The sequence below is a fragment of the Paramisgurnus dabryanus genome, chromosome 13, assembly GCF_030506205.2.
Source record: "Paramisgurnus dabryanus chromosome 13, PD_genome_1.1, whole genome shotgun sequence".
NCBI classification, from domain to species: Eukaryota; Metazoa; Chordata; class Actinopteri; order Cypriniformes; family Cobitidae; genus Paramisgurnus; species Paramisgurnus dabryanus.
The window spans coordinates 19,076,771-19,103,404 of NC_133349.1; the positions used below are offsets into that span (position 1 = coordinate 19,076,771).

Below are 26,634 nucleotides of genomic sequence, written 5' to 3' on the forward strand. Positions count from 1 at the left end.
ATTAGAATTCAGTGTTTAGTGTTTGAGGAAGCTGGCTACACTGTGTATTTAGGTGAACAGACTGTGGTAGTACTAGGAAGAAACAGAAGTAGGGAGAGATCTAAAATAGACTAGACTGGTTTTGTATCCTGTAGTAGCCTGACTGAACGCTAATGTAATTCTTACTTAAACAAGATCTGAGATTTTACCCCAATTCAATCCTTATGCCTTTATCTTTAGGTCCCAGAGTAGTTACAGTATGAGATTAATGTATTTATCTTTTATTATTGAGTACAATATACTTTTAGTTCCACTTTACTGTGCGTGACAGTGAGAGGGACAAGGTCCTATTGTGTGTTTACTGAGTGTGGCAAAACTTCTGCTTATGTTGTTTGTATACGTCTCAGTCATGTGTTAAAATAGTTTTCTTGATAAATGAGAGTATACAGAACACTAACTGAGAGAATCAAAGATATGAGAAGACCAATATGAAACCACATGTAAAACCCTGAGAGCCCTTTTATGTTGTTCTCTCTGATTTGCGTAATAACATGCGCACTGAAAACCCAAATAAGTTGACTGAACTCATTTGATTGAGGAAACTTGTTCCTTTAATACAGTTAAGTAATGGGTCTCACAAAAACTTGTATATTTAAGTTCACTTAACTTGGTGGTCATATATACTGAACTAAGATCATTGCACTTGATTTTTTAAGTTTATGGTTTTTGTAAGTTAATAAGTTAAAGTTTAGTCATGATTACTTGACTTTTTGAGTACAAGCTGACACGAGACTTGCAGTGTATCTGGGATCCCACATGGGTCACACCCAGGTCAGAAGTCTCAAATGGAGCTGTCAGTAGTTAAACAGCAAGGATTCTGCCTGTCAGAACATTTAACTTGGAAAGTGTCATTATTGTTATGTCTCCACGCCTTTATTATTTAGGGATTTATTATAAAGATACTGTGGCTTCAGGGGCATTTTTGGACTGCTTGGTCTATTGCATTGCAGTATAGTTCAGCTGGCTACTTCAGTGCACCCTATTATTATGGATCATGCCGAAAACGCAGGCTATGTTGGGTCTATGTCTGTCTCATACAGACTGAGACAGAGGAGTGCAAACACGCATACATACTTCTAAAATCAAAAATCCACCTTCAATTATTGAAGTATTTTGTACATGTGGGATTATATAACACCAAACACCCAATTTCTATTAAAGTATACTTTTAGGTATACTTCTATGCAGTTCCTAGAAGTCAAGACTGATAAGTTTTAGGAAATCTATGAGGAAACAAAAAAGAGAAACAGTTTACTGTAAGTTCACGCTCTTAGCTGTTTTAGTGGTTTCACACAAAGACACAAAGCGCTAGATATGAAATGTAGTTTAAGGTTGGTGGCCGTGAGTGTTTGCGATATCTAAGATTTGTTTGAGATTCTGTTGATTGAGATAAGGGACAGTGAACACATTTGTATATTCAATTTTCCGAGTTATATCTGATTTTAGATTTACCTTCCTTGTAAACGTTCAATAACATTTAAAGGGGCCATGAAAATTTTTCCATGTTTAAAGGGATAGTTCACCCAAAAGTCATCATTTAGTCGCCCTCATGTTGTTACAAACCTGTATAAATTTTAATTCTTAATCTTTAATTCTTAATTGTGCAGATTAATGCGCACTATCCAACCACATCACTGCCATTTAGTATAGAGATCAGCTAATTTGCATGTTAAAGGGCACACCCAAAATGGCACATTTTTGCACATGCCTACAAAGTGAGCTAAAACTTCACATATGCACTCTGGGGACACCAAAGATTTATTTAACATCTTAAAGTCTTGTGAAATGTCCCGTTTAAAAGTGAAAAATATTTTTCATTACATGTCTGTTGAAGTGCTTCTTACTGAGAATTTGCTGCAGTGTTTGCCTCTAGCAAAAAGTCTGAATATGTGAAACTAATCCAGCTATTTATTCATGTGATTAATGAAATACTTGTCTGTATCTTGTAGTGCTTGCCATTACCACACAAGCATTTTCTGTCTTTTATATATTAATAAAAAAATCACTAAATTTGGTCTCTTAGCTGAAATATGATACTAAATATATCATAGTTAAGTTAGCGTAGTTAAAAGTGTTTATCTGCCATTTACTCTCTAGACTGCACCCAGTCTGTGGAATTCTCTCCCTGTCTCTCTAAGGGCCCCACAGACTTTGCACTCTTTTAAAAAAAGACCTTAAAATGTATCTTTTTAGAAAAGTGATGGCTAAAATTTCTATTTTTAATGTTCTTTTTAAGTTGTTTAGTCTTTTATGTTGAGGTCTTTGAGTTGATGTAAAGTGCGCTATAAATAAAATGTATTATTATTATTTTATTATTAGACTTACATCTGCACATAAAGACTAAAGAGTGTGAATGTGGCTTCAAAGTTCCACTGTGCTTTTTAAGATCCACAGCGCAGCAATATTATTGCAAAAAATGAGGACATTGTTACCAAAGTAACACAAAAAGCTCCAGAGGAGTTGCTATTGGTTACTGACTGCAGGAACACATCTATTTTGGGTGGTTGCTTCAAGAATTTACCTACTCTGATCAACTCTCAGCAGGCTGGAACATGTGCTCCCTGTCACTGTTTTAGTCTGCTTGTTTTTGCTGCAGACAAGCGAAAGCATACATACCCATTTCCCATCATCCCCAGCCATTCCTTTCATTCCATGGTTTGTTTGAGCACGACCGCCTTCACAGCGAGCATACGGACATTCATACTCGCAGCCATTCTTAAACGTGCCCAATCGGTATGTTGTAAAGTTGAATGTGCGGATGTGCTCGCAATCAAGCACTATTATTTTGCCTCCGGATTGCAATTGTAAATTGACTCAAATGAGACGCGTGATGTTTTCTCCTAGGTGCTTTAAAGAGAAGGGACTAATCTAGAAAGTGTCCGGTTGTCCTTATTTGAATCGTACACAATTAAATGCACGTGCCTTTGGCTAATCAGGTGCAGTTTTGATCGATTTCAGTGTTTTGATATCAGCTAAACTTTCTTTAATCAAATGCTTGTTGTGATTGGTGGCTTTGCTGATGTGTCATATGATTTTGTCTGAACATGCTAATGTACATTTACATGCACTTTCTAGGAGAACTGATACACAAAAGAGTGTTTTCCAATGGAGTATGTGGTAAGCATTCCTAAAATACAAACACACGCATGCACGTACATATCCTAAGGCATGGAGGCTGGTCATACATTAGCAAAAACCTGACCTCATTGGTTTACTTTACACGTTTCCGTCACTTGTGAGCCGCAGGTGTAAGCAGAAGCTGCCTCGTACCAAACTGTACCTCGGTGGACACCCAACCAAAAGGAATTAAACTATTTGTAAAGGGTATGGATTCCCCCTTATTCTTCATTTTGATCAAATTACCTTAATTTGTAGGGTGTGCCTTAATTATCTGGTTGTGCTATTAAAGCAAGTGTAGTTGTATTGTTAAATCTTATGTTGGTATTTAACTTAAGTTTATTATTTATAAAATGTTAAACTCCGCTATAATTATGTTCTCTTTAATTTAGTGTAAGTGAGGTTTATACATTTATTCATGATGTAGCGATTTTATGAATGAGGTCAAAAGAGAAGATCTTGACTTAGTGTTGCGGCAGTTCCGCATGTGAATGAATTTCACTGTTTCCCATCCACATGTGCATGTGCACAGCTCTTTTTACACAACATTGCGTTTCTGCAGGGAGTTCAGAATGTAGGTCATTAGATTTACCATAAAGCCTGGCTCTGCATTTCTCCGAGCTGTTAATTCACTTCCTGTCTATCCTTAATATAGAGATGCTTTAGAGAGGATGGTAGTCTTGGTCAAATACCTTCACATTGTATTTAATGAGTATCATCAGCCTCTATGCCTCAGGTTACACTCCCAACATGCACCAGGTGATGGGATGGGTGTCTTAATCTGGGTTGTTTGGGGTATCACACATTTTTTCTTACTTCTTCTGAAGGATCAACCTTTTATATTCATCTGAAACTAAGTTTATATTTGGTTATATTTAGTAAATGCATTGTAGTATGGTGCGTGTCGTGGTACATTAGGATGGGGTTTGTTAACTTTACCTTTTTGGTGTTGGCTACTCTGGTGTTCTTGGTTTTATAGGGTTTTTCGTTCGTCCTTATTCTTTAAAGCCTTGCTTTATGAATAAGCAAATTATGTTGCACTTTGCTTGTTTTGGCTCTAAGTTTGCATGTTTGTAACAAAATTGAATAGTCAATGAAGTGTATTTTGTATTTTAATTGTCTGTTTTCTGTATTTCTGTGTGTTTGTGCTATTGTTATTGACTGTCTGTCATACCGCAAATGCTTGTTATTTCAGATCGTTTAAACATTGTCTTTTTCATGTATGTATTTTTGTACTTGTTTTGCATACTCGTTCTCTCTCTTTCCTTCCCCACCCCCCTTCCCATGTCTGTTCTGTGAGTGTGTGTGTGTGTGTGTGCTTACCAGACGTGCTCATGCCCTGGAGCCAAGGTCCGTGTTTAGGCTCAAAAATATTCCCTCCCTTCAGTCCTTCTGACAGACAGCAGAGAAGTGACAGGGAAGAATCCACCAAACATAAATCATTGTGTCTTTGCAGCAAACACAGTACTTTGTGTCTTTCGAAAAAGAGATAGCATTCTCACCCAGTGCATTCTGGGATTTGTAGTCGTGCACTCTGTTCTCCGTAACCCTGAAACCAGGTCACTCGCCTGAATGATTCACAACCTGACTCTGGTTATTCAGATACGTCAATTAGGCATTTTGCACGATCGCTGTAAACGCATAAGCATGTATGCAGTCCCTGCGAGTTTACTGCTTCAGATAACCTTGGGTGTTCACCCGTGACCTGTGTCTCGTTCGGCCGTGGTGGTTTTTGACGTGGTTGAGATTTAAGGTGTCACATGAAACCTGGAAAATTGAAAATGATGTAGATTAGTCGATCTCAGGAAGCGGAAGAGAAGGACGTACTGTATAACCCTCCTCCGGCATGCTTGATCTTAAGTTACCATGGGAGGAGCGTTAAGTGCAGACTCCACCCATCATAATTGTGTGCATTAGAGAGAGGGAGAGATGCACGGGCTGCTTGTGCATGCATACACACTCTCATAAATGCATAAATGACTGACGCTGCAAGGAGACAGAGAGGAAGGGTGGGAGGGGGCAGGAGTGCAGAAAGAGATTGAATCAACACTAGCATCAGTGAGGGAGAGAGAGAGAGAGACATCAACCAGACAGGGAGGAGAGGAGAATAGAGGACAGTCGGCTGCATCGCTCCTCACACACAGACTGAGGTGGAGAGAGGAGAGGATGAGAGACTGTGGGGGAAGGAGAGGACAATAGAAGACCGCTGTGCCGTTCATCTCGGCGTTATACCGAAGTGAAGCTGAAAGAAACTGATGCTGAACCAGAGCAAGAAGAACCGGCGTGACTTTGTGATTTTAAAGAGAAGAAATTGATGAAAGAATTCGCATGATGATTTATTTCAGGGAGGGGGCTGAACGAGAAAGATTGTGAGTGAGTGAGGAAGAGGAGGAGAAGGATTGTCTGTCGCTCTTTAAATATTAACGTGACTTTAATTTGAACATGGAGGATATTTTTAGCTAAAACGTGATCACTCTTTTTTTTCAATTCAAGGACTTAGTTTTTTTTTTTGCAGCAACACACGTGACAAGAACTACACAGTGGGGGGAAGAGACAAAAACTCTTTTAACTCTTTAATACATTTCACTCTTACTATTGCCAACTTATAAACTTTTGAGAGATTTCTAACGAAAGATTCAAAATTGTTTTTGAACGAATGTGAATTAAAAAAAAATTACTTAACTGTTATGCAGACAATCAGGTTTTTTTATGCAAAACTTTTAGATGTCCTTATGTATAGTGTCATACCGGTGCTTTCATAGATATCCTGATCAGGAAGAGTTTTTGATGTCTGCTTGCTCTGCTTGCTTTAGCCAGAAGTGTGTATGACAGTGTCCAAGCGTGCGTGCGTGCGAGCGTGTGTGTGCACTCTTGAGCAATATTTGATTTCCTTGTTGGACCGGTGCCAAGACTGCACCGTGGGTTGCACTCTGCATGCATGCATGTGTTAGGATGTCAGCACTGGCTACTTTGCTGTTGGTTATATAGTAGCAGTTAAACGTTCCTATCCTGTGCCAGCATTTAATGCAGATAGTTAAGGCTGGTTTTAGTTGCAGTGATCTGGAACAGAGCTCTCGTGGAGTCTCCGAGCTGTCTGATTGGACGTAAAGGGAGGCGACAGGTTTTGTGTTGGCGAAACTTGTCAGCTTTTGTTTGGGTTCTGCCATGACTCCGTCTCGCACGATTTTTCTTCAGTCTGTTACCATGGCAACAGTTTTGTGGTCATGGTGAGTTCCAGTGCTTTGTTTCGTAACTTCAGTGCTAGTGCATTGCACCGTCCCAGGTTACAGTTTAAGCAGAACTATCTAATATAACGCATGTTTAGATAAGAGCTGTGCCTTCAGAGCCGGTCATCTAGGTGCTACTTTATTATTTTTTAAATTTTTTTTTAATGCATTTCTAATTCAGAACTATACAGCAGTTGCCATATCCAACATTGGCTGCAATGAATAATATTAAATGTCTCATTAAATCTTTCAATGTAATGAATATTAAACCTTTAGTGCATTGATCATAATTTTTTTACTGATCAAAACACTGAAACATTGATTTATTGTGTTATTTTGTTTTTTTAATTAGGTCATGTAGTTGAACTCGGGTTTTAATTTTGGTATTAACCCTCAACCACACTGAACTTTGAGACTTATCGTGTAACATTAATCACAAAAATACAGAGGCTTCACCTGTGCTATTGTTGACCATGATCTCTCTAATGCGATAACTGGTTACCGTTTACTTCGGTTTCACTTCAGACGAACCGTAACCCTGACCTGATTTTGTTGCATTGCAGCCAATGTTGCTTTGGCAACACAATTCATTAACTCATGTTTACTGGACTTTAAAATAAACCATCATATCAAAACTTGGATTCTGCCATATTCTAAATGGACAGGTGCTACATTCAAGCTAGGTTACCATAGTCTGATTTACAGTACTGTACTCAAAGCATTGTTCTTTATACTGTAACGGATATCATTGAAATGCTTTTATAGGGATTTTGTAATTTCTCTGTACTGGTTCTACTGAACACTGTGCTACTTCTGTGCCATGTTTTGTTGGCGTCACTAACAAGATCGTGACATGATGCAGGACTCGGTGTCCCACCCGAGGCCAAGACACTCCTGTTCGAGCTGAAAAAGCAATCGAGCAAAGCTGTTTGGAATTTACAGCAAACTCTGCTGCATTAATTCACTGATACGTATTCTGTGCCATGTCAACGTAAGCACTTGTTCAGTTTGCTTGCAAAGTTATGAAGGCCTATAACTTATTGCACTTTGCTTAATTATAAGGCTAGACTGCTTCTCCTAACAGACTCTCGGTGAAGACTACTCACAACAGGTTAGTTAATCTACCTTTATTCTTTACTTTAAGGGTCTCTGCTTACTTAGTGCTTGAAGATTTGCCAGAATTTGACTACTTCTACAAGGCTGAGATTATTTCGCACTAGCTGAGATAACAACTTATGTTTGATTGCAAGTGACATCTGTTGGGCTTTGCTTGGATGACTTGAAGTCCTCGCTTATGTTCCTGTAGCCTGCATCAAAACCAAACACATTGTCCTTTTGCAGCCTGAAGCTTCTTTGAGCTCACACACTGGTGCTATAAAAAAGAAATTGATTTACTTAAGAACTAAAGACATCACCATAAAAGAAGCTTGAGGTATTTTATGGTTGCTTGTGTAATATATATGCAGTGAAAACCAGACTTGGTCCAAGTAGGCTTGGCTTGTTCCTAATAGTGGTGACTGTTTTATTCTCTAAAGATATCCCGAAACGATAATCATTTAAGAGGTTTAAAGTAACCCTGCATATACTGGTCTGATAGCTCAGATCTGTTAGAGGTTCCAGGACTGTTGCATCTCTATCAGAGGTTATGAAGTGCATTTCGTTTTGTTGCACGACTTTGCTAAGTGACGTTTGGAGGGTAGGTTTCACTCAGGAAACAGATCTATAAAGAGCCGCTCCATCCGAGACCGTCTGATTTTGAGGTGTCATTTAGGATAATGAGCGAGTGATTGATTTTCCGGTTTGTGCCTAATGAGCACATGTATCAAAAGATCTCTGGTGGAGGTATTACGGATTCGGCCAATCAGGTCTCATTATTTTCAGCCTGACAGTGCTGGAGCTGTGTTGCTTCGGGAACATCACGGTTCCTCTTGCGGTCACACCTTAACTTTTTCACTGGTCACACCAAACACGATTCAGTCAGCGGTTCTTTAAATGGTGCTCAAACCCATATTGACTTCGATAGAGCCATATTTAACCAGTCTTGTTTCTACAACTTTGACTTAACTGTTTCAGGGCTTTCTAGGTCTAGTTTGTCTTTTTCTAAATCATATTTCTACCAACTATTCTTTATCAGGGTTGTTTCTGGGTCCTATATATAAATATAATCTAAAAATCTACGTTTGTTAGCGATTTTGCTTAAGTGACGACTTATCCAAAAGACACATTTTTGCATAGGCTCAGGTGTTTTTTTTTTTAGAAAAGATACAAGTAACGGGACAGCCTGGAGAACGGTAAAGAAGACGTGGGAGGGGGTGCGGGGGAGCGAGAGATTATCTGGAAGAAGAGGGCAAGTGTGCTGGAGAAAGAAAGAGAGGTGGAGAGACAGAAGTTAGAGGAAGAAAAGAGGAACGCTGTGGAGTACACTGTGTGGAGGCTGAGGGAGGGATTTCAGGAAAGGAGAGATAGAGAGGAGGATAGACTCAAGGAAAGGAAACCGGAGGGAGGGAAAGAAGCACAGCCGGAGGTGATCTGGAAAAAGAGAGAGGAAGAGGAGGAGAAAGACAGGGATAGAGGTCGACTCGGTGACGGAGGTCCCCGTATCATCTGGAGGAGGAGGGAAAGAGAGTGAGAGTGTGAAAGTTGCAGATGTGTCAGCTCTAAATATTGCAAGATGTGTGATAGGAAGTGAGGTGGCAGATTTAGAGATAAAAAACACCAATGATCCTTTAGACGCTACATAGTCTCTGTGTTTGATAATACTAAATAGTGTACATCAGGGGTTTTCAATCTTTCTCCAGAGTCCCCTTATTGGCCAAAGAGACGGAGAAGATATTACTTATTGTATGAACTGAGTTTTACATTATAAACCTAGCCTATTAGAGCAACGTATTGTATTAATAAAATGACTGACTGTATTTAAATAGCCATTATTGATGTACAGATTAAAGTATACATAGCGTATTAATTTTGCATAATGCATTTAAATATTTAAAACTTTTAGCTGAACTTTAAGTTTCATGCATTTAAATTTTTTTACAGATCAAGGTTAAAGATCCCTGGTACATTTTTTTAGCACTTGGACTAAATTAAGTCTTTAAAGTGGCAATGATTATAATAATGTTCACTTATAAATATATATATAGAGAGAGAGTGAATAAATAGACTAAACAGAGCAGCTTGACTCCATCATTAAGTGATCTGCGTTCACTGGATCAGTACTTTAGAAATTTCCATCCATCTATTCCAGCTTTCTTTCTCTCTCTCTCTCTCTTTCTCTGTTACTCACTCTCTATCGATCTGTCTGACTGACGGAAGCCTCCTCTATCAGAGTCTCAGCTGCAGCTAATAGGCTTTTTATGGGACTGTCAGACAAGAGCTACTAGAGTGGAGTCCAGTTCATGCATAGACAGATAAACACACGCATACACCGAGGCATTTAAAACAACAGTACTGTCTGTCACACATGTATCTAGAAGGATCGCGTCTGGCGCACCGACTAAAAACGTACCAATAATGTCATGACAATCCTACTATTCTGAATCGAATATTTCGTGCTTTCTTGATCGATCCTAAGAAGCTCTATGCAGACCTAAGATTTGATGCAAACTCTTCTACACACTGCGTATGACAGCAGCAGTTTTGAAGTCTCTTTGATCTAGGCTGGTGCTGATTTTCTTTTCTGCCATCTGTTTTATCGTCCCTTTTTCACTTTTCGGACGAAGCCGGTGTGATGATGAAGCGATCAATGGACAGAAAGGAAAAAAAGACTATAAAAGAAAAGAGAAGACAAGTTATTGATTGTGATAGAGAGACGTGGGGAGACTTAAACAGAATATAAGGACACTAAGACGGTGAACAGTCATCATGGAGCTCGTCCCCAAAACCAAATATACACCCTTCAGGAGCGACTCCTTCAGCTCGACAGACGAGACGACGTCCAATCCTTCTCTTCCTTCTTCCGCTCCTCTCACTCCTCTCACTCCCACTGGCATCCCTCCTTCTCTCTCATCCTCCTCCCTCACCCCCATCCTCCCTCCTTCCTCTCCACGGCAGGCTGAGAATAGCCCCACCACCCTCTGTTCCTTCTTTCCCAGGATGGGAGCCCTGCGGCTGGGTGTCTCTACCACTCTGCTCCCTGGCCTGAAGGCCTCTAGCAGGCCAGCAGGTGCGGCGGGCGGTCAGGGAGGTTTGGGTGAATCTCCCGAAGACGCCGGTACCGCCGCCGCCAGTTGTTCTCCTCCTGTCCTTTCTCTAACAGCCCCGTCTCCTCCTCCTCGTCCCCCACAGGATATGAACCGGCTGGGCGGGGCCTCGCGGAGGGCCCGTGTGGAAGGGGGCCAGCTCGGCGGAGATGAATGGACGCGGCACGGCTCCTTCGTCAACAAGCCTACGCGAGGTTGGCTGCACTTGGACAGTGTTGTCAGCACCACTGGGGTCTCCTACACTGTCAGGGTAAGATGCATGTTTTGGTCTGTACCTAATAACTCTTTTTTTTTTGTCTCTTTCAATTATATAATTGGTTAAATGATGCTAACCATTGCGAGAACCACTATTGACTACTATATTGGGTGCAGATTAAGACTTTGAGATAAGTACTGTTATGTTTAATAGGAAAAAACTTCATTGCATTTGGTTTTCATGTTTGCAGAATGTGTACCATATCGAGATATTATCTTGCACATCACATACCAATATGCCGTGTAAGCCTTTATGGGGCTTACATGTCGGTTAGCGTTTGCCAGCACCATGTTTCGCTTCACATTGCAAAATAGTTTCTGCATAATGGAACTGAGTTCTCTTCAATGTGTAGCATCCTCAAATTGTCCTCTAACTCCAGGTCTACAGACAACAACTGCATTGAGAACTGCAGTGCTTCCTAATTTAGAGCATCATTTCTCATAAAACACACACACAGTTAACCACAACACACGAGTTAACCTTATTGTGTTAGCACCTCTCAGCTGGTGAGGTTATGCACTTACACTGGAAATGCTATAACTCAAAGGTTTTTTCTTTGCTTCAGTATATGGGCTGTGTGGAAGTGCTGCAGTCTATGAGAGCACTGGACTTCAACACCAGAACTCAGGTTACCAGGTAATACAAACACACACACACATTTATTTTTATGAGAATTGAAATAATAGCTTTGAAATATAGTAAATTATTAGATTTATTACAGACTTTCCATAATATTACCATTAGAGGAAACTTTGCAGTTTACCAATATTATAGCAAAGGATCAAATAAAAGATTGTATTCTCATACAGCAGGTACAGTGGAAATGTTTTAAAGGGTTGGTTATGCCATGTAAGGGCAATTTTGTAATAGGGGCACATACAAAACTGTATGTTAAATTATATAATATAAACTTAAATAATATACACTAATACAGTACAAAACATGTCATGTGCTCATGCTCTCATATTCACTTAGAGATGCACTGCACATACATCCGTATCCCACAGGAGTGATTTTCTCGTACATTCTTCCCACATCCTAATGCACATGAACATACACTCACTCGCTCGGGCCGGATAAAAGCCCCTGCGATGAAAAATTAATGTTCTTGTCTCAATGACTGTGACAGAAAGAGTGCAAGAGAGAAATGCAAAAATAATGATCACCTGCAGCCATTGTGATCTGTTCTCGTACTTCTCTAAAGATCCTGTGTGTCTGGAGAACATGTTAGATTTAAGTGCAATGTAATATTTTGGTATTACAATTAAGCTTTTATACAGACAAGGAAAGAGTATGAAAATAAAGATGATCAAAAGTTCCCATCGTTATGGGTTTTTTATTAAAAATTTCACATGGCTCCCTAAAGCTCAAGGTGGGAGACACAATGTCAGGGTGTCAGACCTGTCTCTGCTAATAAGTCGCACATTTTGCAGATGAGTCTGGCACTTTTTGATGTCTTCTGTCCTGTTAACTACTGAGAACTGATTGCACATTTGCATACTTGTTGGATGGGAAACGGGTTAGAGCAGGGTTGTCAAACTTAATTTGATCCCAGGCCACATCAGCATTACGGTTGCTCTCAAAGGGCCGGTAAGACTATATGAATAAATCAACTCTTTTATTACATTGCATAATTACCTCTGCATTACTACTGGTTTTGTTAATAACTCCATTAATACCTAGCTTTGAAAGTGGAAGCCCTGGACAAATAATGACAAAGTGTATTTAAGTGTACAACTACAGATCATTAGTGGTTTTTGTTACAAAAAACTTTGTAACAAATACACATGTTGTATGTGAGGACATTCTATAATTTCTCTGTTATCCTTTATTGTGCAGGTAATAAAATTAGAGGAATTTTTTAGATGCCAATAAAGAGTTTTACAACCTCCTTCATATTATATACAGGCCTTGCATTTATCAGACACAGATACCTGTCATTCTCGCTGTCATCATTTCTTGTCCTTTGTCGTAATTTTTTTTACCTGGCTTTGAGTAACTGATTGACAGACGTTTCACGAGTTCAGTTTTGTACAGATCAGTAGTTGCAATCGTTAATTAAAATTAATCGGTTCAGATGAGTCATTCGTTTGTGTATTTAGTGGAAATAGACGCTTTGTGTACTAATCTGGACATTGCCAATCATTTGTGTAAATGACACAGAAAATATTTCCTCACTAGATAGGATTTGGTCTTCCGACCTTTTACCATTGTGTATCTGTGTTGATAAATACACGCAAGAACATAGACTGTAAAAAAGATGAACAACGTGATGCCGCTTCCTTCCATTATAATGAATTAAAGCCAAAAATGTCCGATCATGTGCGCTGCCATGTTACCTAAGAACGTCAGTTTGGAGCCAGGGCATGCGCAGAACAAATCGCTCGTCGAGCCAGAGGCGGAGGCGAGGTATTAAACTTTTGCTTGCGTGCCCAATTCAACTACGCCGATCATATCGACACACTGCATTTCTATCAAATTACTAGCTAAAAAGAAACTTATCACAAAATTGAACAATTGAACATATATCAGCGTAATAACAACTACCTTAAAGGACCAAAAACATCTTTTGGAAAATTTTATTGGAAGTGTAAAAAAATTGTTTTATTTAGAGAGTTTTATTTAGAGCGTTCGTTTGCATGGGGCGATCAAAGAGCCAGCGGCTTCACTTTTCAAGATGTATGAGGCACACCTGCACAAGAAAAAGGGGGAGAGAGAAAGCAAGAGCAGATACTGGCTGCAGCCCGCGGAGGTCACATATGCAGACTGCATGCGTCATCAAGCCTGGTATATATTAGTTTACTGAGCATTACATTCCCAAGTCATAAGCATATTACACTAATTTACTATTAACTAAGAATAATAGTCAACTTTATATTTGTTCATGTTCTGAAATAAGACTTGATAAGTCTTGATGACATATGCAGCCTAGAAATGCGACCTCCAGAGGCTGCAGTGTGCTTAGTTTGGAGAGTGCACGTGTGCGGGGTTGTGCTCTTTGCTCGTTCACTCCCCTTCAGTCATGAACGTTATCAATCCTTAAAGGTGGGGTGCATGACCTCTAAAAGCCAATGTTGACATTTAAAAACACTTAAAGCGATAGTTCAGCCAAAAATGATATTAAACCCATGATTTACTCACCCCCAAGCTGTCCGAGATGCATATGTCCATCGTTTTTCAGACAAACACATTTTCAGATATTTTAGAAAATGTTTTAGATCTTTCAGTTAATTAAATGTGAAGTTAAGGGGTCCACGTCCTTCAAGTCCAAAAAATGTGCGTCCATCCTTCACAAAATAAATCCAAACGGCTCCAGGATGATAAACAAAGGTCTTCTGAGGGTAATCCATGCGGTGTTGTTGTAGAAATATCCATATTTAAAACTTTATTAACGAAAATAACTACCTTCCGGAAGCGCCGTCATCTTAGACTCCTCTGTATTCAGGAGAGAGTATTAGCGTAGTGTACGCACTTTTCTTAGTGACGCAGGACAAATTTGGAGTGCGGGGGCACAGAGCAGCAGCAGAGTAACCGTACGCTGCGTAAAGCTCTGATCTTGAATGCGGACGCGACTAAGATGGCGCCGCTACCGGAAGGGAGTTATTTTAGTTTTTTTAAGTTTTAAATATGTATATTTCTACAACAACACCGAGCGGATTACCCTCAGAAGACCTTTGTTTATCATCCTGGAGCCGTTTGGATTTATTTTGTGAAGGATGGACGCACTTTTTTTGGACTTGAAGGTTGTGTACCCCGTAACTTCACATTTAATTAACTGAAAGATCTAAAACATTTTCTAAAATATCTGAAAAACGATGGACATATGCAACTCGGACAGCTTGGGGGTGAGTAAATCATGGGTTTAATATCATTTTTGGCTGAACTATCCCTTTAAACAAACATGCCCCTACCCCAATAGAATCTGGACCTTCTTTTGATAGACCCGCCCCACACATTAGATAGACACTGCCCTTGCTGCTGATTGGCTACAAGTGTGTTTTGGTATCTTTTCCAAAAGTATTTTCAAAAATCACGCACCCCGCCTTTAATTATGTTAAGTTATCAATGACTTTGGGGGAACAAAAATGTGTTTTGGTGGCCGCTAAAAAACAATGCAGGAAATACCATGCAAAAAAAAAAAAAACGTGTAATAACAACAAAATAATTTGTAAGCTCTCACGGGCCACATTAGTAACATAATTTGTAAGCTCTCGTGGGCCAGATAAAATGAGGCGGCAGGCCGGATTTGGCCCACGGTCCTTGAGTTTGACACCCTTGGTTTAGAGTAAGGAAAAATCACCTTACAGACACCCTTATTTAAACCTAAATTAATTTCATTTCCACTGAAAGAGCAACGATCGCAAGCATTAAAAATGTAAACCTTGTGTAGACTGATCTAAATGGTAGTTTGTTCATAAGTATGCAGAACAGAATGAGGAAGAGAGCAGGCGGCATAATGGCATCAGCCCTGCTGTGTAACCACAAAGTCTTATAATAGAATCCCCTGGAACCCTTGTGGTTTCCTCCCATTCGAGTGTGTTAGCGTGCTTGCTAGCCTGTGTGTGTTTGCTCTGTGCCATTTGTTAATGGACGTTAGCCGTATTTGCTTCTCGTTCCTGACAGCAACAGCTGCTCAATAAACCGTTTTCATGCATAATCTTATATTCTCCCAAGAGTGTGAAATGTTTTTATGGAAATGCATGGGGAGGGTGTGTGCCCACATGCACCACCAAATGTGTGATTTGCAGGAAATTGCATGACTGAAATATGTGTGTTTAATATAATAGTCCCTCAATCATATGAAATCAAATGAATCTAATTATTTCTCAATGCTATCCGGCTCACTGGATGTTTGTGACCTGTTTGTTTCATGTTTCAGAGAGGCAATAGCTGTCGTGTGTGAGGCAGTGCCAGGTGCCAAAGGAGCTCAACGCAGAAGAAAGGTATTTATCTTATCTTAATTTCGTCAGTTACAGTAAAAACTCACAAACTGATATGACAGACTGACTGTCACGTATACACCAAGACATATACTGTACACATTGGTGTGAGCTGTCCCGGCAGTGGTATTTGGTTAATTCTGGGTTTTAAAAGTTGTTAAGCATACGAGCCAGATTCTTGTTCAGATTGAGATCGTCATAAGCTGCATTTACCCCCACTATCGGAAATTGAAAAGCCAATGCAGATTATATCTTGTTAGTAAAGAAGTGAAAAAATAAGACTGTTTGTAAAGGCTGCTCTAAATAGTAAAGGGTATCCCAGTTTTACTTCTTCACTTTGTTAATTCATTTGCTCTCTAACACATCATGGTGTAATTGATTGAGTTTCTCCATTTCTGTCTCTTTCCAGCCCACCATCCGATGTCTCTCCTCAATCTTGGGGAAGAGCAATCTTCAGTTTGCTGGAATGCCCATCAGCCTCACCGTGTCGACCAGCAGCTTGAATCTTCTGGCAGTTGACTGCAAACAGGTCAGACATCCCACACATGCGATTATCCAGTTCTTCTTTCCTTTCACTCTTCATCGCATTATATCATAAAAGCATCCTGCAGTTCTATGACGCATCAGAATGGGTGAACTCTTTTCTTTAAAATTGGGATGCCATGTTCTCTCTTGGTTTTGATTTGCAGAAATAGCTATTAATATGTAATACCCGCAAAATATTGTTCTGCTTGTTAAGTTGGTCTAAAATGTCGACAGTCAGAACTAGGGCTGTGTTAGATCAGGTCTCCACACCAGACAAAATATTTACGATCCAGCCCTGGTGCCAGATTGCGTCAGAAAATATAAATTTACTCCTTTAACAGGCTTCTGTCAGTTAAGAGGTTGATCGATCAAAGCTAGAGAACAACACAAGTAGGACACGAGACAAAGTTTTTATGATGGTAAAATAGAAACAGAGTTTTATTGATGGACAGTTTCAGTTGCATATGTCTCAATGTTCAAACTTCGTCTAACAAGCATGAATTCAACATGCACTGTTATATCAAAACTGCTTAATAGCATCATCCCATAGACCTTCAGCTTCCATAAACATTCTCTTTATCTATCTCTGTTTGCACAGACATGACAGCTCACGAAACTTCACAAATATAAGACTGAACAACCATAAAATCAATAAGAGATATAAAACATAGAAATAGGAATGAATGAATAAACAATAAAATATAGAAATATAATGAACGAATAAATAAATGAATAAACAATAAAATACAAAAATATAATGAATGGATGAATAAATTAATAAACAATAATATAATGATAAAAATGATAGTAATGAAATTGATAATAATAAAAATAATATTGAATAATCAAATACACAATTACATGGATAACTAATGATTATAAAATGATTATGTGAATAAATGATAAAAAAATAAACTTAAAAACATTCTGCACAGGAGGATCTAAGGTAGGATCCTTCAGCTGCAACAAACAATTATTTTGATAATCTAATAATCTATCGATTATTAGAACGATTAGTCGACTAATCATTGATTATTTCAACAATTAATCAGTATGTTTTGAATGATTATTCTGCTTTTTTAATTATTTAAAACATTAAGTTATACATATTCTAAATAATAAATAAAAAAGAAAATTACTTCAGCATTTGAAATTGTTGTTTTAATGAACTTTGAGCAGGTCATTCTCTTAAGTTTTCAGATTTCTGTCCAATTACACACAAATGCTTTCTAAGCATTGTTTAAATTGTCGGTAGTGCTTTATAATAAGGGTCCATGAACCATAATAAACTAATCTTAACGTTGTCGATAATGCCAACTAATCGTTTTAGCCCTAGTCAGAACAGGGATGGACAAAAGGGTTGGGGTGGCTGGTCCTATGGGTGATCTAATCACTGAGACACTTTTACCGAAAGAGAGTTGCTGCGTATAAGACATGTTAGTACTTGGTGTAAACTTTTTTCTCTCTAAAACCTGTGATTAGATCACCGAAGATTATTGACGTGGCTAAACAATTAAGTATGTTTCAGTGTATTTATAAATATAAGTAGTTTTAAGTAATGTGCATGAGATCTTGCAACCCGGGGTCTAACTCTGAGCGATATTTACAAAATAACAGTGTGGTACCCTGGAGTTCAGTTGATCATGTGGGCATAGTCTGTGAAAACAAATACCCTCTGGCTACACTGCAGGACTTTATTTCTCACTACTAATTTTTTAGTGTTTTGCCTGTTAGGCTTAATCTGTGTTCAGGTTGCACAGCAGGCAGCTATGTGGATCCCATAATAAGTGCTGGAGTAATTGCTTCGCTGGTCTGTGTTTATCTTAATAAATCAAAGCCATGCTGAATTATTTCATCTAACTGCAGTGGATCTGTTTTTTTGGACCACAGTCTCATCGAATCCATTCTTCCATTTTCTCTCTCTTCATTCTTTGATTTTATTCACCCTCTCCTTTATTTGTCACTCACTTTTTGTTCCATCATCTCATATTGTTTTTGTCACATTGTCCATCCCTCTCTCCCTACAGATTATCGCCAACCATCACATGCAGTCCATCTCTTTTGCATCAGGAGGAGACCCAGTGAGTCACAGCCCCGCTCTCTTTCTCTCTTGATATTCTTCTAAGGCTGTGTTCCAAACCCTAGTGAGCTGCCTTCTGCCTTCTCCCTAAAGCCTGTCGCACACCGGGCAAGAAACGCAGCAGCGCGTTGCGGTTTTCGCCATGTGTGCGACCCTCTTAAGGCCGCAATCTACGTAGGCAGCACCTTTGCAGAAGCTACAGTCTTCGGCTGTTTTTAATACTTATTTTTATTTGTGAAACAAATGTTAATTTAAGATGTTTCACTTCCGTCGTCCCCCATCTTGAATTTTTATTATGATTGCTGCAACACATTTTGGGACAGTCTTCTCTATAACCCCTTTCACACAGCACATTAATCCCAGAGACCAAGGAGTAAGCCTTTTTTAAGATGTAAAATAAATCTTGGGTGTCTCCAGAGTATGTTAGCTCAAAATACCATATAGATAATTTATTATAACATGTTAAAATTGACACTTTGTAGGTGTGAGCAAAAATGTGCTGTTTTTGGGTGTGTCCTTTCACATGCAAATGAGCTGATCTCTGCACTAGATGGCAATACTGTAGTTGGATAGTGCAGATTAAGGGGCGGTATTATCCCCTTCTGACATCACAGGGGAGCCAAATCTAATGACCTATTTTTTCACATGCTTGCAGAAAATGGTTTACCAAAATTAAGTTACTGGGTTGATCTTTTTCACATTTTTTAAGTTGAAAGAAGCACTGGAGACCCAATTATAGCACTTAAACATGGAAAAGTCAGATTTTCATGAGATGTCCCCTTTAATAAAATGGTACGCAGTGCCTCACACGTAAGGTTTTCGAGAGAGAAATCGCATATAATAAGCACACTTCAAACCAAATGCTAATTACAGTTACATTACACGTCACATTGCATGTCTTCACATAATGCACACACAGATCCCGGAAAATCCCTGGCAGGTTGAATGAACCAAAATCAAACAATCCCAGGACAAATCCCAAACAGATTTTCCTTAAAATGCTGCTGTAGGCAGTTCAGTAAGTTTTGGAAACAAGCATACTTTTCTTTCTATTGTCTTCTCTACCCTCATTTCTCCAGTTCGTGTGTTTGCATTGTTTCATTTCCTTGCTTTTGACTCTTCTCAGTTCTTTCAGCCTCACTCTCATTCTGTCATTCCTCACTGGTTTGTCTTGCTCATCTATTCATTTCCTCCACTGTTTTCGGTCTCTTGTGTATGGGCTGCCTTAACTAAGACTTACCTTCCTCTGCTTATCGCTGTCTTCTGTGTCTCTATACTCTCTTAATGTCCTGCTTCATCTCTCTCCATCTCTCTCTCTCTCTCTCTCCGCTTTTTAGGATACAGCGGAGTACGTAGCCTATGTCGCCAAAGACCCTGTCAATCAGAGAGGTAATGACACTTTCACATTAAAATTTTGAATGCGGTGCCATATCTATAAGTGAAATGTAAATTAATGTTGTTTTTCCATGCACAGCCAGAAACATAATTAAATATTATACCCTAAAAATGTATTTGATGTGATAAGTACTGAATTACCTAGTTAAGTATGTGGTATTACTTATGATGGCTTTGTAACTCCCAGTAAAGAAGAAGGTCGACCAAAAATGGAAATTGTGTGTAAATTTAAAAGCGATATGGTTACAATCTGCACTGGATTTTTTTTTAAATATCCTGGTCGGATGTTTAGATGGACGAGTAAATAATGAATAATGAAAATAAATAATTTGGTTGTTTCGTCTCATAATAACCGACCATTCCTGTATCATAGCGTGTCACATCCTGGAGTGTTCCGAGGGCTTGGCTCAGGAGGTCATTAGCACCATCGGTCAGGCTTTTGAGCTGCGGTTTAAACAGTACCTGAAAAACCCCCCTAAACTAGTCACCCCTCATGACCGGTAAGTGTGTTTGTGATTCTGTGTGCTTGTCTGCTCGAATGAGCAGTGCAAACATTTACATTTATAGTTTTATGTTTCCATGAGTCTGTGTACATCATTTAATGATGGTACATCGCTGAGACCACAAAGTCCTTTTATATCCTCTGTAAATACACAGTGTAAACACACCGACATAAACGCAAGCATGCATACTGAAAAGAAAAGTTGTTTTCTCGACTTTGTTTGTAATTCAGGGGTCTTAAATACACTCATGAGGCTTAATGTGTAAACATAGACATGTTGTGTATGTATGATGAAACGCTTCTTTCATTGCTTCACATTGAATTTTTTCTGTTCCTGTTTTTACTGCCATCAAACAGAGTGTGTATGCCCGGTTGTGTGTTATTCAGAAGTATTACGTCATTTAACATGAACAGGGCAGTATATTCTTGTAAATATAATAAAGTAATAATGTTTATCTTGATCTTTGTCTCTCTTAGGATGGCTCCATTCGATGGGTCAGCTTGGGAGGAAGAGGAAGAAGACCTGGCTCCACCCCCAGACGTTCCGTATTATAATAACTTTCCCGGCAAACAGCCTCCTCCTGGAGGTTTGATTGACATGAGGACCCGACCTGGCAACAACACAGGATCCACACTGGTAAAACCCCCTGAACCTGTACGTGTTGTCTTGTACATATGTTTGTGTGTGAGTCACTCTCTAATCTCATGCCCATGTGTGCCTCTGCAGCCGTATGGACAGCCCAGCCAGAACGAGATTCACAAGCAGCCATTACCTCCTTTACCCGGTCAGTTGTGTGCAGTTCCTTTTAAATGCTTTTACTCATACTTCCACATAGTATTTGTCTGCTTTATTCTTGCCCACTTCCACTTATTCATTTCCCTATACATTTGAAATACTCTCCTGTGAGATTGTCATTGTGCAGAATGAGTCAGCGTTTGCCTGTCACTTTTCATTGCTCACTGTTGGACGCTTTCCAAGCCTATTACACTCCTGTGAGAGGTGACTTCTGAATTGCCGGCCTTGAGATCAGAATGGCACCACTTAAGCGCAGTCATCTGAAGGTTAACACGCTTTAACCTTAATGTTTTCCCTTTCAGCGGGTGTCAAGGAAGGAGGCTTGTTTGATGACCCTTCGTACGTTAATGTGGATAAGCCCCGTCCTCCAGCATTGGGAGCAGCCAATGGAAATGCTCACCGAGATGCATTTGATATGAGTAAGTAACGGTTAGCAATCATGGAAAAGCGTCAACATTTCTAAATGGTACTTTTACATGTTTGAAAAGACAGATATTTCTACAGTGACTATAAATGAATACATTAATACAATTTATGTATTTGTGTTCCTCAAGAGTACTACTAGATTTACCATTACAAAACTAAACTATTTACTAAACTTTACTAATTACTAAACTGAAAGTAAATGTACCAATGAGTAGAATAAGTCTCTCAGCCCTGGTTGGGTCAGAAGGCCTTTCTTTGTGGAATTTGCACATCATAAGCATGTTTGGATTACCTTATATATGTTGTCTAGCTTAAGTTCTCCCCATGATAAATATAGCTCTAGATGCTGGAATGACGTTAAGAATAATAAATAAATAAAATCTCTCTCTTTTTCCAGAACCATTTGATGATGCTTTAGGGGTGTCAGGTGCAGTGGCGCCCCCTCTGGCAGAGCAACTGCAGAATGAGCCCTGGTTCCATGGGCCTCTAAGTCGGAGACAGGCCGAAAGGCTTTTGACCAAGGATGGAGACTTCCTGGTGCGGGAGTCAGGCACCACACCAGGCCAGTACGTCCTTACTGGACAGCAAGGCGGTCAACCCAAACACCTGCTTCTAGTGGATCCAGAAGGCGTGGTAAGTAAGAGGATGGCGAAGGTGATGATAAAAGAGAACAAGGGGGAGGATGTAGCAGACATGGTGGTTAAAACTGTTCATCAGGACATCATAAGTTTATTCTTATATAATATATAATGATCTTTTAACATTCGGTTTCTGTGATTTTGTAGGTACGCACCAAAGATCACCGCTTCGAGAGCGTTAGTCACTTGATTAGTTATCACATGGACAACAGGCTACCAATCATCTCAGCAGGAAGTGAGGTGTGTCTGCAGCAGCCAGTTGAGCGCCGAATTTGAGAGAAACTTGATTTCTTCTCCACCTTGCTTAGAGAGAAACCATCTTTGTTTCCCGACTTTTTTTAAAGAACTGTTTTTTCAGCTGGGAGTATAAGCTATTTATAGCAAAGTCATAGAAGAAAAGAAACACATGAATTTTACTGCATCAACTTCGAACCATGACATTTTAAAGCGATGCAATCATTATACTCAAAGACTTACAAACAAAATAAGGGTGAGATGTCTAAAAAAGAAAATTAACCAGTAATAGATGTGACATCACATCCTCAACATAATATCATGTCTTTAAAACAGAGGTGCACCTGTAACCATGGCAACAGACTTGTGCATTCATGGAGTCTAGAGATGATGTACTAAAATCACAGTACCTTTGTAGCACTAAAAAAAATCACATCGGATGCAGTGGATAAAATCCAAAGACTTGAGACTGCTTCATATAGATGATTAGTTTAGATTTTGAAGTTGCATTCGATTTGGGAATCCTTGCATTGTTGGGTGAATATGCAAAATCTTTAAGACAATACAAAGCTCACTCTACACTTACAGACCTAACGCCTCTGTTTCGCCATTAAACGAATATGGAATATTACTTTGGAAGAGCTCCCGACAGGGAATAACGCTTCGAGTTGCCTCTTATTCTCACTCTGAAAATGCCCTTTACAGAATCCTGATGTGATCCTGGCAACGATTAGGAATTTTGGCCATTTGGGAACACCCCTGAACGTATGTGAAAGCTTTAGCAGCATGCACAGGTGCTGTGTGGAATTTTCCTTATGCAAACAAGCAGAAGCTGGGAGGGACTTATCCCAGGCTTTGTAAGGTATATTGCAGATATACTTGATTACTTTTTAAAGGGATGTTCCTTCTCCCCTTAACATCATCCTGAGAAAAAGGAGAGAATGAACCATAAAGTGCACTCAGTGGATGTGGATATAAGTATATAATCTACCAAGGAAAATGGGCTGAACTGTAAAGATTGAGGAAGACTTGTTGTACACTGAGTATGATGACAGATGAAAGAGATTTGTATTTAAGCCTTCTTATGATGTCATTTTAACCAAGAATTTGAATATTTGTTGCAACGATGTCATTTCTTGAAGAGCAGACGTCATCATTAGTTTTATTCTTCGTGCATTGGAAAAATGAGAGCAGAGACTATATTTTTTTCTCGACTTTTCTTGTGGCTGTTTCTTCTCTGTTCGCATTGACAATCGATCTTCGTGTGTATTGAAGTATCTGTAGATTCTGTACAAGCCTTTAGTCACAAGACAAATTAAAAAATATGTGTGTTCTGGACATGCTTCAAACATTCACCATGATCACATTGTCATTCGGCTGCATTTGAATATTGCATATTTTGGGTGTGGCAGAATTGCTTGACTTTACTTGCCTGTCAAACTATGGATGCCTTCATCTTGTAGAAAATAAGCACTCCAAATGATTTCTGATGGTTGTAGCGCTTTCGCAGCCACAAAGGACGGTTTCTGTAAAACCACAACCAGTAAGAGGAAGGACACAGTTTTTCCTTTATTTGTTTTTTCCGATTATTTTTATTTGTTCTGGATTGTGCCTTTTCACTTAACTCAGACACATAAATCTAACAAAGTTCGCCTTTTCTAGATCTACAGTATGGACCTGACACTTTTTTTTTCTTAAACAACTGATAAAAAATCTGCAAAAATGACACGTTGAGGTTTAATACACATTTGGGGAAACCATCTTAATTTTCCCTCTGCACGCTCTTTGCCTTGCTGTTATAATGTTCTCTTAGTTTAGTGCTGATCTGTGGTTTAAATAAAACTTCTTAGTATCAAGTTAAGTCACTTAAGTAAACTGTTTCTCATTGGTGACACTGGTGGAAAGCAATGCTTAACACCACATAAAACAACTTGTAAATAAGCTTTACATATGCTGATAGCTATGTAGTTTATGTCTGTAAGTATATTGTCATTCACAGTGTAAATCTGTCTAATGAATCTGTAGGGAGTTAGCAGATTTATAGTGGATTGTACTGGGTCACGCATCATGAAGATAACAGAAAACATAGGTGTAGGATTTCACAATGTCAACAGTAACCACACTGTAATCATAATAGTTTTTTCACACAGCTGCCACAAGTCTATAGAAATGATGAGGTTGTGCTTAGTCACATATACAAAGACCCTTAACAGTCCATATGAGGATGCTTTATAAATCTGAAAATAATACCTGATGGCTTTATTTTATGTGATCAGCCCTCACTTTAATTTGAATTTTAGCCTTTAAATGTATGCTTATAGCATATAAAGAATGGTTAGATTTTCTGTTTGATGTGCTGATGGTAAGACTATTGAACTGGTCAGTTATTTTTCTATTAGGTATGTTTATGAGAGTATTTGTGTATGAAAATATACTGTATGTATGGAGGGCTGAAACATCTTCAATTATTGGGCTTTTGTGGCTCTTGCTTTTGCTCACCACCAAACTGTTTCTCATTTTCATATTTCACAGCGGCCTTTTGTTGCATGGAATCACTTCCTGTTATTGTGGTAATGGTGACTTTTGTGCTGTGATTGGTTGTTTGCTATTTTTAAGCCAAAGGCTTTTTTCTTGTTTCTATAAATATAAAGTTTTTTTACATGTTTTTGATTGTTTAATAATAATTTTTTGTTGATGTTCTTTGGGAAAAAAACATAAATGTTTACACCTGTATTTCAAACAATAGATTATATAAATACATATATCATTCACCTCTCCTTCTGCGTTTAATTTGACCTGTTGCCTTGTTTAGAACAAGTTTCTGTAATTATACAACCTACAATTCTTTGATCAGCTCAGAGAATGATTAAGCTTATACATATCTTTAAAAAATGGGTTTAAATAAATTATATTCATTGCACCAAGGATGCCATTTTACTGTAATAAGGTTTGCTATCAAATTCTTATTGTTGCAATGACACAATTCTTTTAGATAATTCCATTAAGCATTGTTTTCACATTGACCATATCATTGCAAAAGAATCAACTTCCAGAAGCAACTGGGTGAGAATAAAAAAACTAAATAATTGTCTTTTTGTGTGTGTGCATGTGCACCAGAACGAAAATATTTTGACAGAGCCTTTCAGGATCTTTCAGTAAACAGTAGAGGAATTAGAGATGAACAATAGATAGGATGTGAACAGTTAGCTGGCATTTTCCTGAGCTGAATAAAACCTATTTTACACTACAGCCACGTATCCATGCTTCACCAGCCCAGAGCAAGCAGAGCTAGGAAAGCACATTCAGAGAAAGTCTGATTCGACTGGACACTCCAGATTCATTTGACACCATTCCATTAAGCTTGACCAAGATAAAGTGGATACCCACAGCACGCAACAAACAGGGTCCCGGCCCGCTATCCTAAAGTTATTGCCTTCCAGTGTTGTTCACGCTCTCCAGTCGACTGTGGCGCGTGGGAGCAATATGCACCCACAGCGCCCATTCACCCAGGCCATGCCCTCTTCACTGGGCCGAAATTTGAGAGATGCGGCCCTGGGGATGGGCCATGGCAAGAATCTGCTGGGTGGAAATGTGGCCTATGGGGTTATCCAGTCTCTTAAAGAGTGCCTCTACTTACTGCTTTGTTGCTGGTGTATCAAAGAAATCCTGGACTAAAAAAGGTAAATATATATTTTAAGGAGAATTACATTTTTAAACCAAGCAGTTACCTCCAAAGTATGATTTTTATATAACTGCTAAATTATTAAAAAAAATAAGTTAAGAATGCTCAAGAAATAAATCGTTTCTGTTAAGATTGTAACAAAGTGAGACTAATATTACGCCTTGACCTTGTTTCTAAATGTCTGCAGTTTTGGGATGTTACCACTAGGTGGACATGGAGTTAAGACAATATAGCTTAATAGATCACTAAACTACCTCCTTCTTTTTCAGAGCCAGTGGAGTTACAAATGTTTCATCACAGGTGTGTTAATACAGTCAGCAGTCCTGAATCCAGATCGTTATACCCAAGCACACTTTCTTGCAAAATGTAATAAACATTTTAGATTTTTTGTGCAATAAATGTTGATGCTGTTATTAAAACATGAGTGTTGGACCCTTCTTATCAATTTAATTGCTCGTTGCAGTGTAGCCGTTTCTATAAAACCACTATTAATGACCTAAATAATAAGTGTCATTCGAAATGCAGCAACACATGCAGCTCATTTTCATGTCACCTGCGTGCGTCTGTCACAAAAG

The 26,634-nt window shown here is 38.9% G+C and overlaps 2 protein-coding genes across 6 annotated transcripts in view; both read left to right on the plus strand.

Annotated features, from left to right (window-relative positions):
- shc1 (SHC (Src homology 2 domain containing) transforming protein 1) overlaps positions 1–25,122 on the plus strand; it is a 30,494-nt gene extending 5,372 nt beyond the window's left edge. The window contains exons 2-14 of one of the 5 annotated variants that reach the window (XM_065261036.2): positions 3,115–3,156; positions 10,671–10,835; positions 11,407–11,477; positions 15,721–15,784; positions 16,191–16,310; positions 18,334–18,387; positions 19,724–19,775; positions 20,155–20,281; positions 20,761–20,920; positions 21,011–21,068; positions 21,382–21,498; positions 21,903–22,138; positions 22,291–25,122. In XM_065261036.2, the coding sequence (XP_065117108.1) occupies positions 3,145–3,156; positions 10,671–10,835; positions 11,407–11,477; positions 15,721–15,784; positions 16,191–16,310; positions 18,334–18,387; positions 19,724–19,775; positions 20,155–20,281; positions 20,761–20,920; positions 21,011–21,068; positions 21,382–21,498; positions 21,903–22,138; positions 22,291–22,419 (1,365 nt within the window). In that variant the 5' untranslated portion in view covers positions 3,115–3,144 and the 3' untranslated portion in view covers positions 22,420–25,122. Of the gene's footprint in view, positions 1–3,114; positions 3,157–10,105; positions 10,836–11,406; positions 11,478–15,720; positions 15,785–16,190; positions 16,311–18,333; positions 18,388–19,723; positions 19,776–20,154; positions 20,282–20,760; positions 20,921–21,010; positions 21,069–21,381; positions 21,499–21,902; positions 22,139–22,290 lie in introns of all 5 variants that reach the window. The other 4 variants (XM_065261034.2, XM_073811607.1, XM_065261037.2 and 1 more) reach the window with 4 other exon arrangements.
- A 288-nt stretch (positions 25,123–25,410) lies between these two features.
- On the plus strand, positions 25,411–26,052 carry lenep (lens epithelial protein). Its single transcript, XM_065245744.2, has one exon. It carries the CDS (start codon positions 25,861–25,863, stop codon positions 26,050–26,052), a length of 192 nt encoding a protein of 63 aa, XP_065101816.1. The 5' UTR covers positions 25,411–25,860.
- Positions 26,053–26,634: the final 582 nt, after the last annotated feature.